General features: G+C 49.4%; 3 protein-coding genes across 4 annotated transcripts in view; 2 read left to right on the top strand and 1 right to left on the bottom strand.

Annotated features, from left to right (window-relative positions):
- Nucleotides 1-5,290, top strand: part of dennd6b (DENN/MADD domain containing 6B) — an 8,409-nt gene extending 3,119 nt beyond the window's left edge. For both annotated transcript variants that reach the window (XM_088284836.1, XM_088284845.1), the window contains 12 exons: nt 984-1,039; nt 1,121-1,243; nt 1,320-1,415; nt 1,487-1,584; nt 1,665-1,730; nt 1,807-1,871; nt 2,835-2,924; nt 3,745-3,798; nt 3,868-3,977; nt 4,041-4,143; nt 4,219-4,293; nt 4,981-5,290. In XM_088284836.1, coding sequence (XP_088140962.1) covers nt 984-1,039; nt 1,121-1,243; nt 1,320-1,415; nt 1,487-1,584; nt 1,665-1,730; nt 1,807-1,871; nt 2,835-2,924; nt 3,745-3,798; nt 3,868-3,977; nt 4,041-4,143; nt 4,219-4,293; nt 4,981-5,100 — 1,056 coding nt within the window. In that variant the 3' untranslated portion in view covers nt 5,101-5,290. The remainder of the gene's footprint in view (nt 1-983; nt 1,040-1,120; nt 1,244-1,319; nt 1,416-1,486; nt 1,585-1,664; nt 1,731-1,806; nt 1,872-2,834; nt 2,925-3,744; nt 3,799-3,867; nt 3,978-4,040; nt 4,144-4,218; nt 4,294-4,980) is intronic.
- gcc1 (GRIP and coiled-coil domain containing 1) lies at nt 4,797-9,469 on the bottom strand. The gene is made up of 4 exons (XM_088284813.1): nt 8,910-9,469; nt 7,475-8,464; nt 7,002-7,388; nt 4,797-6,149 (listed from the first exon to the last, which is right to left on the bottom strand). Exons 2-4 carry the CDS (start codon nt 8,408-8,410, stop codon nt 5,331-5,333), a joined length of 2,142 nt encoding a protein of 713 aa, XP_088140939.1. The 5' UTR covers nt 8,411-8,464; nt 8,910-9,469; the 3' UTR covers nt 4,797-5,330.
- Nucleotides 9,209-12,078, top strand: LOC148340983 (ADP-ribosylation factor 4). Its single transcript, XM_088284914.1, has 6 exons — nt 9,209-9,455; nt 9,657-9,737; nt 10,231-10,340; nt 11,370-11,441; nt 11,507-11,632; nt 11,738-12,078. Exons 1-6 carry the CDS (start codon nt 9,389-9,391, stop codon nt 11,822-11,824), a joined length of 543 nt encoding a protein of 180 aa, XP_088141040.1. The 5' UTR covers nt 9,209-9,388; the 3' UTR covers nt 11,825-12,078.

Here is a 12,078-nt window from a genome sequence, read left to right as displayed (position 1 = left end):
TGTTATTTTTTTTTCCGGTTTTAGTGTCTACATCACGGCAGGGAGGCACGTGAGGTAATGTCTAAAACGGCGACCGATCGCCACCAAAATGCAAAACCCGATGCAAAAGTTGTGTCAACCCTCAGGAGGCAAATGGCGGCGGACAGCCAGCCGGCGGGCATGGATCTTTTCAAAACAAAGGTCAACCTCATTAAGTCGAGGATGCTTAATGAAGAGTGTGATCTCAAAATCATTTCTTTGAATCAGGAAGCAAAAAGGGAGATTTGAATGTAAAATGGAAATGAAAAATCCAATATTTGTTCTTCGCTCTGCTCTTTCTCATCCAAATTTCATGCAAACATTTGTTTTCTTATGTCAGCTACCAAAAAGAGAATCAGTCATTTTGAGCAGCAACCTTTCTGAAAGTGCAAGCGGACTTTTTCTTTCATGTTTTCTTCATGATTTCTCACTATTATTAGGAAACAGATGATTATTAGTATGCAACACTTGGTTTCGATAATTTCTCTAACGATCAAATCTCCAACATGCCGAGAAAATCGCAATGTCCTGCCACTGGTAAGCCGTTTTGACAGTCCAACAGACCTGCAGGCGATCTATAAGGTGCTCCTTGGGGGTTTCCTGGTTTTTCAAAATCAGACGAGAAAGCCATCACCAAAGACACAGCGGCCATTTTCTTTTATACAATGAGCGAGTTGGAAACATTGAAGCCGAGGTATGTGCTTCCAAGCCACAGCCAGAGGTTGAACTTGAAGAGCATCCAGTATCGTCCTGCCTTATTTTCTTATATATATAAATATATATATATATATTTCTTATATCTTATTTATTTATCTAATTTATATATTTGTCTGTATTATTGTTGTATTGCACTGGAGAGGGGAGCCCTCTAATCTCGTTGCACACTTGAGTACAATGACAATAAAGGGATTTCTATTTCTATTTCCTTCTGTTGTGCTTGACGCTCCCAATTTGTTCATCCTCAGAACGCGCCACAGACGCCGACTCTGCTGCCTTCCGTCCACGAGCTGGACCTCTTCAGGTTGCTTCCGCTTCCTGTTTTTGGGCTGACCGCTTGGCTTCTGCCGGTGACATCATCTCTGCTAACCTTGGACCTCTGCAGGTGTTTCCAGTCCGTCCTGATCCATCTGCAGACGTTGTGGGAACTCGCGTTGCTGGGCGAGCCCGTCGTCGTCATGGCGCCCTCTCCAGCCGTCTCTTCGGAAACCGTCTTGGCGCTCGTCAGGTACCCGGACCGGCCAATCGGGGGAGGTGCCTGCTGCGCGGTTGTTCTGCTCACCGTGTAACCTGTGAAACCTCAGCTCTATTGCTCCGCTCAAGTTCCACTGTGATTTCCGTCCGTACTTCACCATCCACGACAGCGAATTCCGAGAATACACCACCAGGACGCAGGCGCCGTGAGTACGAGTGCCTCGGCGCCGTCGGTCGGCCTCACCGTCGGTACCCGAGCTTGTGCTGTCTTGTTCAGGCCCAACGTGATTCTGGGTGTGACCAACCCGTTCTTCATCAAGACCTTCCACAACTGGCCTCACGTACTGCGACTGGGAGAGAACGCAACAACGTCAGGTAAGGGCGCACATTAGTCCTTGCTGCGTCCAAACAGGTCTGAGATCAACCGCTGCCGCCCGTCTCTCGTCTTGTGTCAGGTGATGTCCCGAAGCAGCTCAAGATCAAGAAAGTGGCCAAACTCAAGACGCTGGACACCAAACCAGGTGCGTGTTGGTGGCGCTTTTTGTGTGTGTGCTGTTCCATGTGCATGTATTGAGTCCCGCTGTACCGATTGCGCAGGTTTGTTCACGGCCTACAAGAGCTTCCTGCTCAAAGACAAGCTCCTCATCAAACGTCTGCTGAAGGTAAATGCAGCACATCAAGTCGATTGAAGCGCGCGACGCCTTTGTAGAGCTGGACGATTAGGGGGGGGGGGGGAATAAGAATCACCAATGTTTTGGTTGCAATTGAAATTGTCATTTGATGATTTCAAAACTTAGAATTGATTCCACTACTAAAACTCAACTACTGCCCATTCGTCCCTGCATGTTGAACATGCTTTTCTTTTTTTGTCAAGCACAAAAATGACCTTATCATCATCATGTCAAATTCAAGCCTCTCGCATTTTCACATCTTTGATATCGTTGCTGACATTGAAGCCCCTTATCCTTTTCTAATATTTTTATTCATATGCCGCTTAACTGAGGTCGGATCGCGGAGGAGGCGGCTTTACTTCCCTCTCCTCGGCCGGCCACGTCGAGATCCTCGGGTGTTCTCAGGCCATCCGGGAGACAGACGTCTCTCCGGCATGTCCTGGGTCGTCCCCGGTGCCTCCTGCCGGTGGGACATGACCGGAAAACCTCACCAGGGAGGCGCATCCAAGGGGCATCCTAACTAATCAGATGCCTGAATCTGAAAAACTCTGTCCATAAAAGTTTCAAACTGAATCGGTGACAAAGGGCAGCCTTACTGGAAAGAAATCCGATTTACTGCCGGCAGTGCGGACCAAACTCAGACATTGAAAATCATATTGCTCCTCCTGAATCCGAGATTCGACCTCCCGACGGACTCGCCACTCCTGCACCTCTGGATAGACCTTCCCAGGGACACTGAGGAGCGTGAGCCCGAGATTTATTTCAAATCATGTTATTTTCTTGGGACAGATGGGGCTAATTGTATTTCGTGCCACGTCATGTGGGAATGTGTGGTCGTTCGACAAAAAAAAGTGACCTTGAAGATTTGTGTTCTTGAATTTTGATGAAAAAAAAAAATTCCTTTAAGCCTTGAAAATTTAACTCTGAATACAACTACGACCTTTGTCTCCGCAGGGCATCCAGAGACGGCGGCCGTCCGAAGTGCAGAGCGCCATATTGAGGAGGTACTTTTTGGAACTGACTCACAGCTTCATCATCCCGCTGGTAAGACCAAACGCCACCAGGCTCGCGCTGGGCATCGGAATTAAGGGCCGATCGAGCCCTTGTGATGGCCGAATGGACGCCATCGACGGGTTAAGGCATCAACGCACCAAGCTGACGTGGCTGTTGGAAAGTCTGAGGCGTTGTTGGGGCGTCTTGGACAAAAACATAAAGAATAATAATGTTTGACCTGTCAGCACTGTTGACCACATTAGAAAACACGTGCAAAAAAAAAGTTTTTTTTTTTTTGTCTGCTTTGATAATTCCATCACGGAACAGCACACACGCAAATACTCTACTCCGAACCCTCGCATGGTCACACATGATCTCACAAACAAAAAGACGAGCAGACGCTTCAGGCTTGGAAGAACAGGATTACAAGCAGGAACTTTAATAAATGGTCGTGTTGGCAAGAAAAGACTTTTGGGTTGAGGAATTTGCTTTGACACAAAACAACACATTTATTTAGTGTTGCTTTCTTATTTGTCAGTCAGGGTGCTTCTTTGATTGGCTACATTGTGTTCACATTACAGTCCACCGAGACAAATGGCTTGAGAGTGAGCCGGTTTCTCAACACACAGTTTTTTTTCATGGTCAAGATAAAAAAAAAAAATGTGTTTGCCATTTAACATTGCAGACCTGAGTCATTTTGTAGTCCACTGTTAACAAGCCTCAGATCAAAAGAAAGTATCGCAGGTTTTTGAAGACATTCGATTGTCGGGCATGTGACGTACTCGATTGAGAGGGTGCAAATTTGGGCCAAAAACGGCTCGATGGTGCGTATGTACTCGGCCTGAAGCTATTCGATCTTGACCTTTTTCAGGAGCGCTACATGGCCAACCTGATGCCGCTGAAGAGGTCGGTGACGCCTTGGAAGGTAAACAACAGCGAGCATGACGTTCACATCAGGTCGCAGCCGTGCGCTCATTTGGGACTTTGCGTGCAGACGCCTCCGCAGATTCGGCCCTTTAGTCAGGACGAGTTTATGTCCATGCTGGAGCACAGCGGGCCTCAGCTGACCTCGGCGCTGCGAGGTGATTGGACGGGACTTTACAGGTACGGCCGTCGTCACGACGACTGGGTTTCGCTCGCGTGACGTCTGATCCGCTTTGTTCTCAGGAAGTTCTTCAGGACTCCCAATTTCGACGGCTGGTACCGCCACCGTCTCCGAGAGATGACTCGCAAACTGGAGAGTCTCCACCTGGAGGTCATCTGCGACGCCGTGAGTCGGCGGCATGTGAGCAACGAGACTTTCCATCCTGTCCCCGTGCTGACAAATGTGTGACATGTCTCCCAGGACTTGTTAGGATGGACTTGTGACAAGTCCAAAGTGGAAATTGTCGACTTGGTTCTGAAGCTGCGAGAGAAGTTGGTGAGTTTGAGTCTCATTTCCTGAGCCCCCAAAAAATCCTTTGAAGCAGTGCTGCTTAAAGTTAAGAGACGAACGGAACCCCACAATACATAATTGTCGCTGTCCCGTCATTTTCCAAAATGTTCACACTAATGGCATTCATGGAAAAAAAAAAATGGACGTGATTTTCACAGGACAGCATAAGTGGATCAACCTTTTTTTTAGTGCAGTTTTGCTATGGCACGTGTAAAGAAAATAGATACGTTTAAATAGATATTGCGTCATCTTCTGGTAGTTTTTTTTTTTTCAAACTCTGGTCGCTGATCGCCAATTCACTCTCGAGAGGCACAAAATGAACCATAAGTTACACACACAATCGCTGCGTTCAAATAACAAAATCAATCGATCCTGTCTTTGGCTCAATAGGTAGTCACAGAAACTTTTGCTTTTACCTTAACGAGATACTGGGCAGGATTACTCAGCTTCACTTTGGCAAGTGTCACTAAAATCATTTTTGCAAGCAATATCTTTTCCTCTTTATTTCTTGACCATATTTGAAAAAAGATACTTTGTAACCGTGTGAGTATGTTAAGCGCTTCAGTCACGAATCCTACGACAAGCGTGTGTCTTGACGTTCACAGAGCCAAGTCATAGCTGCGGCATTCGGATCCATTTTCAAAGCCACTCCGCCTTGTGACTGCTTTTCAGATGAAAGCTGGAGGACAACAGCTGCAGCAGACAGATGACATTTGCAACAGGCTGGAATCGTTGATCATGTCCATCATGAGCTTGCTGCCCAAAGACCTCCAGGATGTGCTCAACGCATGATGACAAACGGAAGGTGTGTGATCTGTTTCCGAGCTGGTTGTCACCGTGTCGTTTGAAGGTCACGCAAACTTTCTGAGAACGAATGACCAGCGAGAGTAGAGGATCATTAATGAGAAGTGAAAATTTATCGGAATGTTTGGCATCCGAATGTTGAATAAAGAAAAAAAATGGGTTCATTTGGAAAAACAAACATCCAAATCTGCTTGATGAATGTCAAGTTTGACTGCTCGTCATCTTTTGTGGCTGCTCCACCACGGCGCCCCCTGCTGCCTGAGGACAGAATGTTTCTCCTGTGGACTGAAGTGAAGGATGCTGAGAATGGCGTTGAGCGTCTGTTGCCTGCCGCTGGCATCGGGCAGCGTCAGGAACTTGTAGATGATGTTCTTCAGGTACTCCACGTTGGAGCCCTCGCGCTTCTGCTCGCGGTTCAGCTTGTCCAGCTGCATTCGGAGCTCGTGAGTTTCGTCGTCGTGGCGTTGGGCGCCGGCCGCCAGTTTGCCGTGCAGCCGATGGATGTCGTCCTCCAGCTGGCGCTTCTGCCGCCTCAGGCCCGCAGCCTCCACTTCCTTTCGGGCCAGCTGCTCGGCGTACAGGAGCAGCGCCGGCTCAGCGGGCGTGGCCAGCCACAGAGCTCGTCCGATGACGTCCGTCTGGCGCGCCTCCTTCTCGTCGTCGTCTTCTTTCGACACTCTCTGCGCCAGGGCGGATTTGGCAGCGGGCGCGGCGGCTCGCAAGAGCTCCAGCTCCTGATCCTTTTCATCCAGCAGCGCCACGGTCCTCGCCCGCTGTTTGTGCAGCTCAGCCTCCAGATGCAGCAGCTCGTCGCGGTGACCAGCCTGGTTGCGCTCGGATTCCTGTCGTTGACAACGCAGCAGCGCCGCCACGTGCTGCTGCTCTTGCTGCAGTTGGCGGCGGTGCGCGGCCGCCGCGTTATCGCTCTCCACGCGCAAGTTGATGTACTTCTCCCTGAGATCGGCCAACTGCTCGCGAGCCTCCTCCAACTCTCGAGCCGTGCAGCCGTCATTGCTGTTGTTGGTCTTGGACGCCGCCTACATGAAAAGACGGTGGAACAGCAGAAGGTCTGTGGACTCACTTTTCTCATTTGTAGGACTACTTTGGCATGCCGCTCGAACAAACTGCACTAGTACTTGAGCGATGTAAGAATTGTTGCGCCTGACGACAAGCCCCCAGAAGTCATCTCGTACCTCATTTTGTTCAATCATAGCAGCCAACTTGCTTTGGCTCCCGGTGCACTTGAGATGCGATTTCAATGTTTTGCTAATGACCGATGAAATATTACACGACTTGGCACCTTCCTAGCTCGCTTTAGTGGTACCGTATGTTTGGTGCCGAACTTTCTTTTAGTGATCCCAAGAGCCACAAGGAAGTCTGCAGGTTCTAGAGCATAGGTGTCAAACTCCAGTCCTGGAGGGCCTGTGTCCTGCATGTTTTCCATCTCTCAGCTCACCTGAGCAGGATACTTGTCAGGCTTCTTCAGAACTTGCTTATGATCTGATCATTTGAATCAGGTGGGTTGCAGCCGTTGAGATTGAAAGCAAGCAGGAAAGTGGCCCTCCAGGACTGGATCTTGACACCACTGTTCTAGAGCATTCTCCATTCGGGCTCCGGTACTCCAAAACGCGTGAAATTAATGTTTTAAACTCGACTTAAGACTTTGTTGTATTCTCTTGCATTTAGTTGGGGCTACTGTTTGACTGCCGCTAAAATGAGCTTGGCCGTGAAAACAAACAAAGCATTTCGCTCAAGTGCTTTGCGTATATGGCTGCCAGGATGGCCGAGTGGTCTAAGGCGCCGCGTTCAGGACCCAGTCTCCCCAGGAGGCCTGGGTTCGAATCTCGAATTTCCCCATTGTGGGACTAATAAAGGGCAAATTATTATACCTTCGCTCGTAGCTTGTAGCACTCCAACTCGTCTTTGAGCTGCCGCAGCTCCTCCTGCCACGCAGCATCTTGGACGGGTTCCGGTTCGCTCGAAGTCCCGGGGGGTGGGCTCCTCTGAGCGGCCTGCAGCAGCTTCTTCACCTTCTCCAATTTGTCCTTCAGGGCCAACACATCCAGTTGGGAGTCGTCCGGGCACCTGCTGGAGGCCAGCGTCTGGTTTTCTGTGTCCAACTGCGCCATCCGTTCTCGAAGCCTCTGAGACACCTGCTGCTCTCGCTGCCTCGCCTTCTCGCAAGAACCCAGAAGGTCCGAGAGCTCGGACACGCGCTGCTCAAGACCTCCCACCCGGAGCTCCGCGGCGTGGGCGCGCGCCTCCTCCTGACACAACTGCACACACACGCACACACCTGACATTATGCTGCTCAAACATGAGCGAGCATCTCAGCTTTTGCCGAGGGTTCTTTGTGACCTACCTTGCGGTTGTGGTTGCGAATTTGGTCCTGGAGACTCTTCTTGAGCTGGCTCAGTTCCTGCTGTAGCCGCTCCAACCCAGGATCCGCTTCCTCTTGTTCCTCCTCGGCCACCCGCAGCTTCCTCATCAGCTGCTCGCGCTCCTCCCCGGCCTGCCTCAGGAGTGCCTCCAACTCAGCCCTGCGGTCCACAGCGTGCGCCGCCGCCAGGAAGTTTGCCTCTGCCTCGTGCAGGCGGAGCTCGGCGTCCTGTCGCAGGTCCCGTTCCTGCTGCAGGATCTTCTGCAGCTCCTGCAGTTGCTGCAACTGGTGACTTTGTTCCTGTTCACGGTCATGCTGCTGCGTGATGATGCGAGCGCGGCCTTCCGCCAGCTGCAGCTGAAGGCCGCGGACCTCAGCCTGCTGTTGTGCACTGGTGGCGACAAGGTGCTCCTGCAGGTCATCTACTTCCTGCTTGAGTTGGCGCTTGTCAGCCTGGAAGCTGGCCTCCATGCGAGATTTCTCTTGCGTGACAGTGGCCAGTGCGCTGGTGAGTGTGCCCACTTGGTTCTTCAAATGGACCTTTCGACGTTCCGCTTCCCTGTTGTGAGCGGCCGCGGCCCATTGCGACTCCGCCGCCACAGTGACAGCTTCGGACCTGCTTGTACTTGCGGCTTCTGCCTCAGCTTCTTCCATCATGTCCTTGTCCGCTTTCAAAGCGTCAATGCCATCTCCGCAATCTTGAAGGACTGCGGCCTGCTCGTAGCCATCCTGGGCCATGGTCAAGACTTTCAGACTGGCCTCCAGGGCTTCCTTTTCCTTCATCAGACTTTTGTATGCATGGACCACATCCTTGAAGCGGCTCTGGTACTGGGCCAGCTGCTTCTTCTGGGACTCGACCATTTCCAGAAGCTCCTTCCTACTGGGGCCGCCCCCGAAACTCATTCCAAACTTCTCCATCACTTGACTTCCTTGAGTGATCAGACCGAATCAGTCTCAAGTTCCGTCGGACATCTGCAAGGATAAAGCGAGTGTGTGACGCGCTGAAAAAGCAGTACTGTTGGCTGTCTTTGCTTCCCAAACGTGTTCACATGCACAACCGCAGCTGCGGTGCTTCTGGGAAAGAAACAGTCTTAATTTTTTTTTTTTTTAAACACAAGTCCTAAACCGAATCACTAATGCTGTGTTTGGGTGTATCCGCCACGCCGAATAGCGATCGAATCGCCGGATCCCGCGTTATTTACCTTCCCGCTGCTGACCTAAAAAAATACATGTATCCATATTTAACTAAGTTAAGTAATACTAATAACCTATCAATCGTCTCAAAAGATCTGATGGTCTCGTGCAAATCAATGACCCTTGGAAATTTTTCACATAAGCTAATGCTAAATGCGACAGGAAAGTACATTAAATAAAGTTGAAGGTTGCGAATCATCAACATTAACTATCCGTTTCTTACCTTAGCATGGGTCATGTTGCATGCAAACAATTCATCTCTTTTAATTGCAGGAAAAAAGTCAACTGAAAGTCGCCATGTTGTCTTGAGCCGGAAGTGAGGTAGATGCCACTATAGCTAAATGCTAAATTCACAATTCCGCGGCCTTAAAATCACTTTTTTTAAGTTCTTACCAAAAAATAAGATTGATATGACGTTGGGTTTATTTTTGATAAAGGGCCGGACTCGTTTGTAATGCCCTTGTTTTTGAGGAGCCCGAATGTGTAGAACGCGCGTAGCAATATTTTTTTTCAGCGCTTCGTGACGTCATTTGTTCCGCGTTGGCCCGGACGTGGCACGGAGGAGGACCAGAAAGAGGAGGAGGAGGAGAAGGAGATTCCAGTGAGGTTTGGGCTCACGGTTGGACCTTTTGCCGTAGCCGAACGCGGGCAGCGCTTATTTCATCGCATCTCACACGAGGACGAGGACATCCTCCCTTCAAAATGGGGCTGACGATCTCGGCGGTGTTTTCCAAGCTGTTCGGCAAGAAGCAGATGAGAATCCTGATGGGTGAGCCCGGCTAAACTAAGCTAAGCTAAAATGGGCTCAACTGAGCTAACGAGCTAGTAAGCTTTCCCAGGCAGCGTTCCTTTGAACGTGTCGACATGTTTTCGCAATCCTAACTCGGAACGAGCCGTCCCGATTGTTTATTCTCGCGACTTCTCCTTTTCGACTGACTTGTGTGTTTCTTTTGCTTGATTTGCGTGACAGTGGGCTTGGACGCAGCTGGGAAAACGACCATTTTGTACAAACTCAAGCTGGGAGAGATCGTCACCACCATTCCGACCATCGGTAAGCGAGTTAAAAATCAAGCAAGGTAGGTTTGTGAGATTGGCAGGAGACCAGTCGTGGGTTGACTGTACCCCAGAGATGGGCATTTTTATCCGTCAGTAACAGACAGTGCAGGCCATCACTGTCTTCGTCGGTATTTCAGGCTGACCCTCGTCAGTGACATTTGGTACAAAGAAAAAAGTCCATCAAAATAGCGCAGTTATCGATGAAATAAAAACAATGTGGGACATGTCATTGAGGTCTGTGAGCCTGAAAGCTATACAACACGTTTTTTTAAACTTTCTGTTCAGTATTTAGCTGTGTGTCAGGTGTGTGGCACCTGAGTGTGATGTGGGACCGGTAAGTCCGTTCTTGAATACTGACGCAGCTCACCTACTGACTCACTGGGCCTTGCGGCCAAAGGCGGCAGGGACGGTTGTCAGTTGACTCTTAGCTGCCATGCCAATGAACACAAGTGCAACTTGGTGAGATTCAGGTTTTTGCCCCATTTCAGGTTTCAATGTGGAGACGGTGGAGTATAAGAACATCTGCTTCACCGTTTGGGATGTTGGCGGCCAGGACAAGATTCGCCCTCTCTGGAGACACTACTTCCAGAACACACAGGTTGCCGACGCACTAGGGCTACACGATTAATCCAAATCTAATTGACATCGAGGTTTGACATAGTGCAATTATCTAATCGCAAGACTGAGGTTTTGTATTTTTTTTCTTCTTTGCCCCAACCTTTGGCGTTTGAGTGATAAATGAATTAGCTGACCAGAATTGGCGACGCTCGGCTCATAATGGCGCTGGCCAATCAGTGGTGTTGGCTAACACGTGTTAGTCTGCCCTCCGGTGCCTCCAGTCAGCGCAACCCGATAATAACACGCTCCACGCGCACCTCGGGTTTTTCCTGTGATTGCTGTGTACCCAAGTGGATGTAATGGAAGTAACTTCTGCCACTATAGAAGAGGAGAGGGAGAAGCTCATGCTATAGATGGGCGTATGTCTATTTGGACGTACGGCTCATTTGACAAAAATGAACCGCGACAGATTCAAAATAAACAGATGAAAGGGAGGCAGCAACTAGCGGTCATTCATGTGCTAAGCTTACATCGCTAACAGTAGCATTCAGGATTTGAAAAAAAAAATCGGAAAACTATCTCTGAAGTATTTCTGCGTACGGGTGACAAGCTCCCTCTCAGAGCATCTTTTCAGCACTAATTGTAACTTGTGATCGTGCATGTCTGATACCAGCAAAGGTGAATATGCTGCTTTTTCTAGCCCCCAAAAAACAAATACAATATAATCGCCAGAATAGAGCACCTTGTACTTTTCATCAAATGGTGACAGTGATTTGCATTATAATATAGATCAAAATCTTCAAAATCGTGCAGCCCTACAACGCCCACACTTATGCGACGGTTAACGTCCCTTATCAGTGACCCAATGCCACCCAAGTGTTGGCAGTATTGTCAAGAACAGACTATTTGGTGTGGGGGTAATCAAATTTTATACTAAATACCACATTGGGTATTCTGGTTTTGGGTTTGAGACGTTTGTTTTTTTTAGTCACTTGGTTATGTTGCTTTCTAACCCTAACCCTAAAACGTGTTTGCCACCTTTGTCCGAACTGGTCATTTGTACTCGCAGGGTCTGATCTTCGTGGTGGACAGCAACGACCGAGAGCGAGTGGCAGAGTCGGCCGACGAGCTTTCAAAAATGGTTAGTACGGTGAACGCGCCTGTGACGTGACAAGCCGTGTCACTGACGTGACGATGCGTCCCCAGATACACGAGGATGACCTGAAGGATGCCGTGCTGCTGGTGTTTGCCAACAAGCAGGATCTTCCCAATGCGATGGCCGCCAGCGAGCTCACCGACAAACTGGGCCTGAACAACCTCCGCAGTCGTACTGTACGTAACGCTCTATGATATCGCTGATTTGCCGTCGATGCGTGCCAATGCCACGCAAAGTTTGCTTTTGAAGGCGGTCTAACCCTCTTGTGTGCCTGCGCTCAGTGGTACATGCAGGCCACCTGCGCCACTCAGGGGACGGGTCTTTACGAAGGCCTCGACTGGCTGTCCAACGAGCTCGCCAAGCACTAGACGGCACGCACCAAACCGGAACTGGCGGTGGGACAAGAATCCGTGAGATTTCAAAGGACTGTTTCTTCTTTCTTTTTTTAAATTATCAACGTGTCAACAGGAAGCGACTTAATGAACTTCTCTTCTTGCGTTCCTCATGCTTGTTTTCCGACGCATGTTTTTACTGAGTCATGTGACAGGATGGTAGGAGAGGGGCGGGGCTCGTAGTAGTCGCATAATTAATGTGAAATGCAATAAACATGTTTTTCTTTGGA

Source organism: Idiotropiscis lumnitzeri, chromosome 2 (genome assembly GCF_059441095.1).
Source record: "Idiotropiscis lumnitzeri isolate Australia: NSW breed Sydney's pygmy pipehorse chromosome 2, RoL_Ilum_1.0, whole genome shotgun sequence".
NCBI classification, from domain to species: domain Eukaryota; kingdom Metazoa; phylum Chordata; class Actinopteri; order Syngnathiformes; family Syngnathidae; genus Idiotropiscis; species Idiotropiscis lumnitzeri.
Note: the sequence above shows the minus strand (reverse complement) of the source record. Positions and strands in the feature narration are given on the sequence as shown.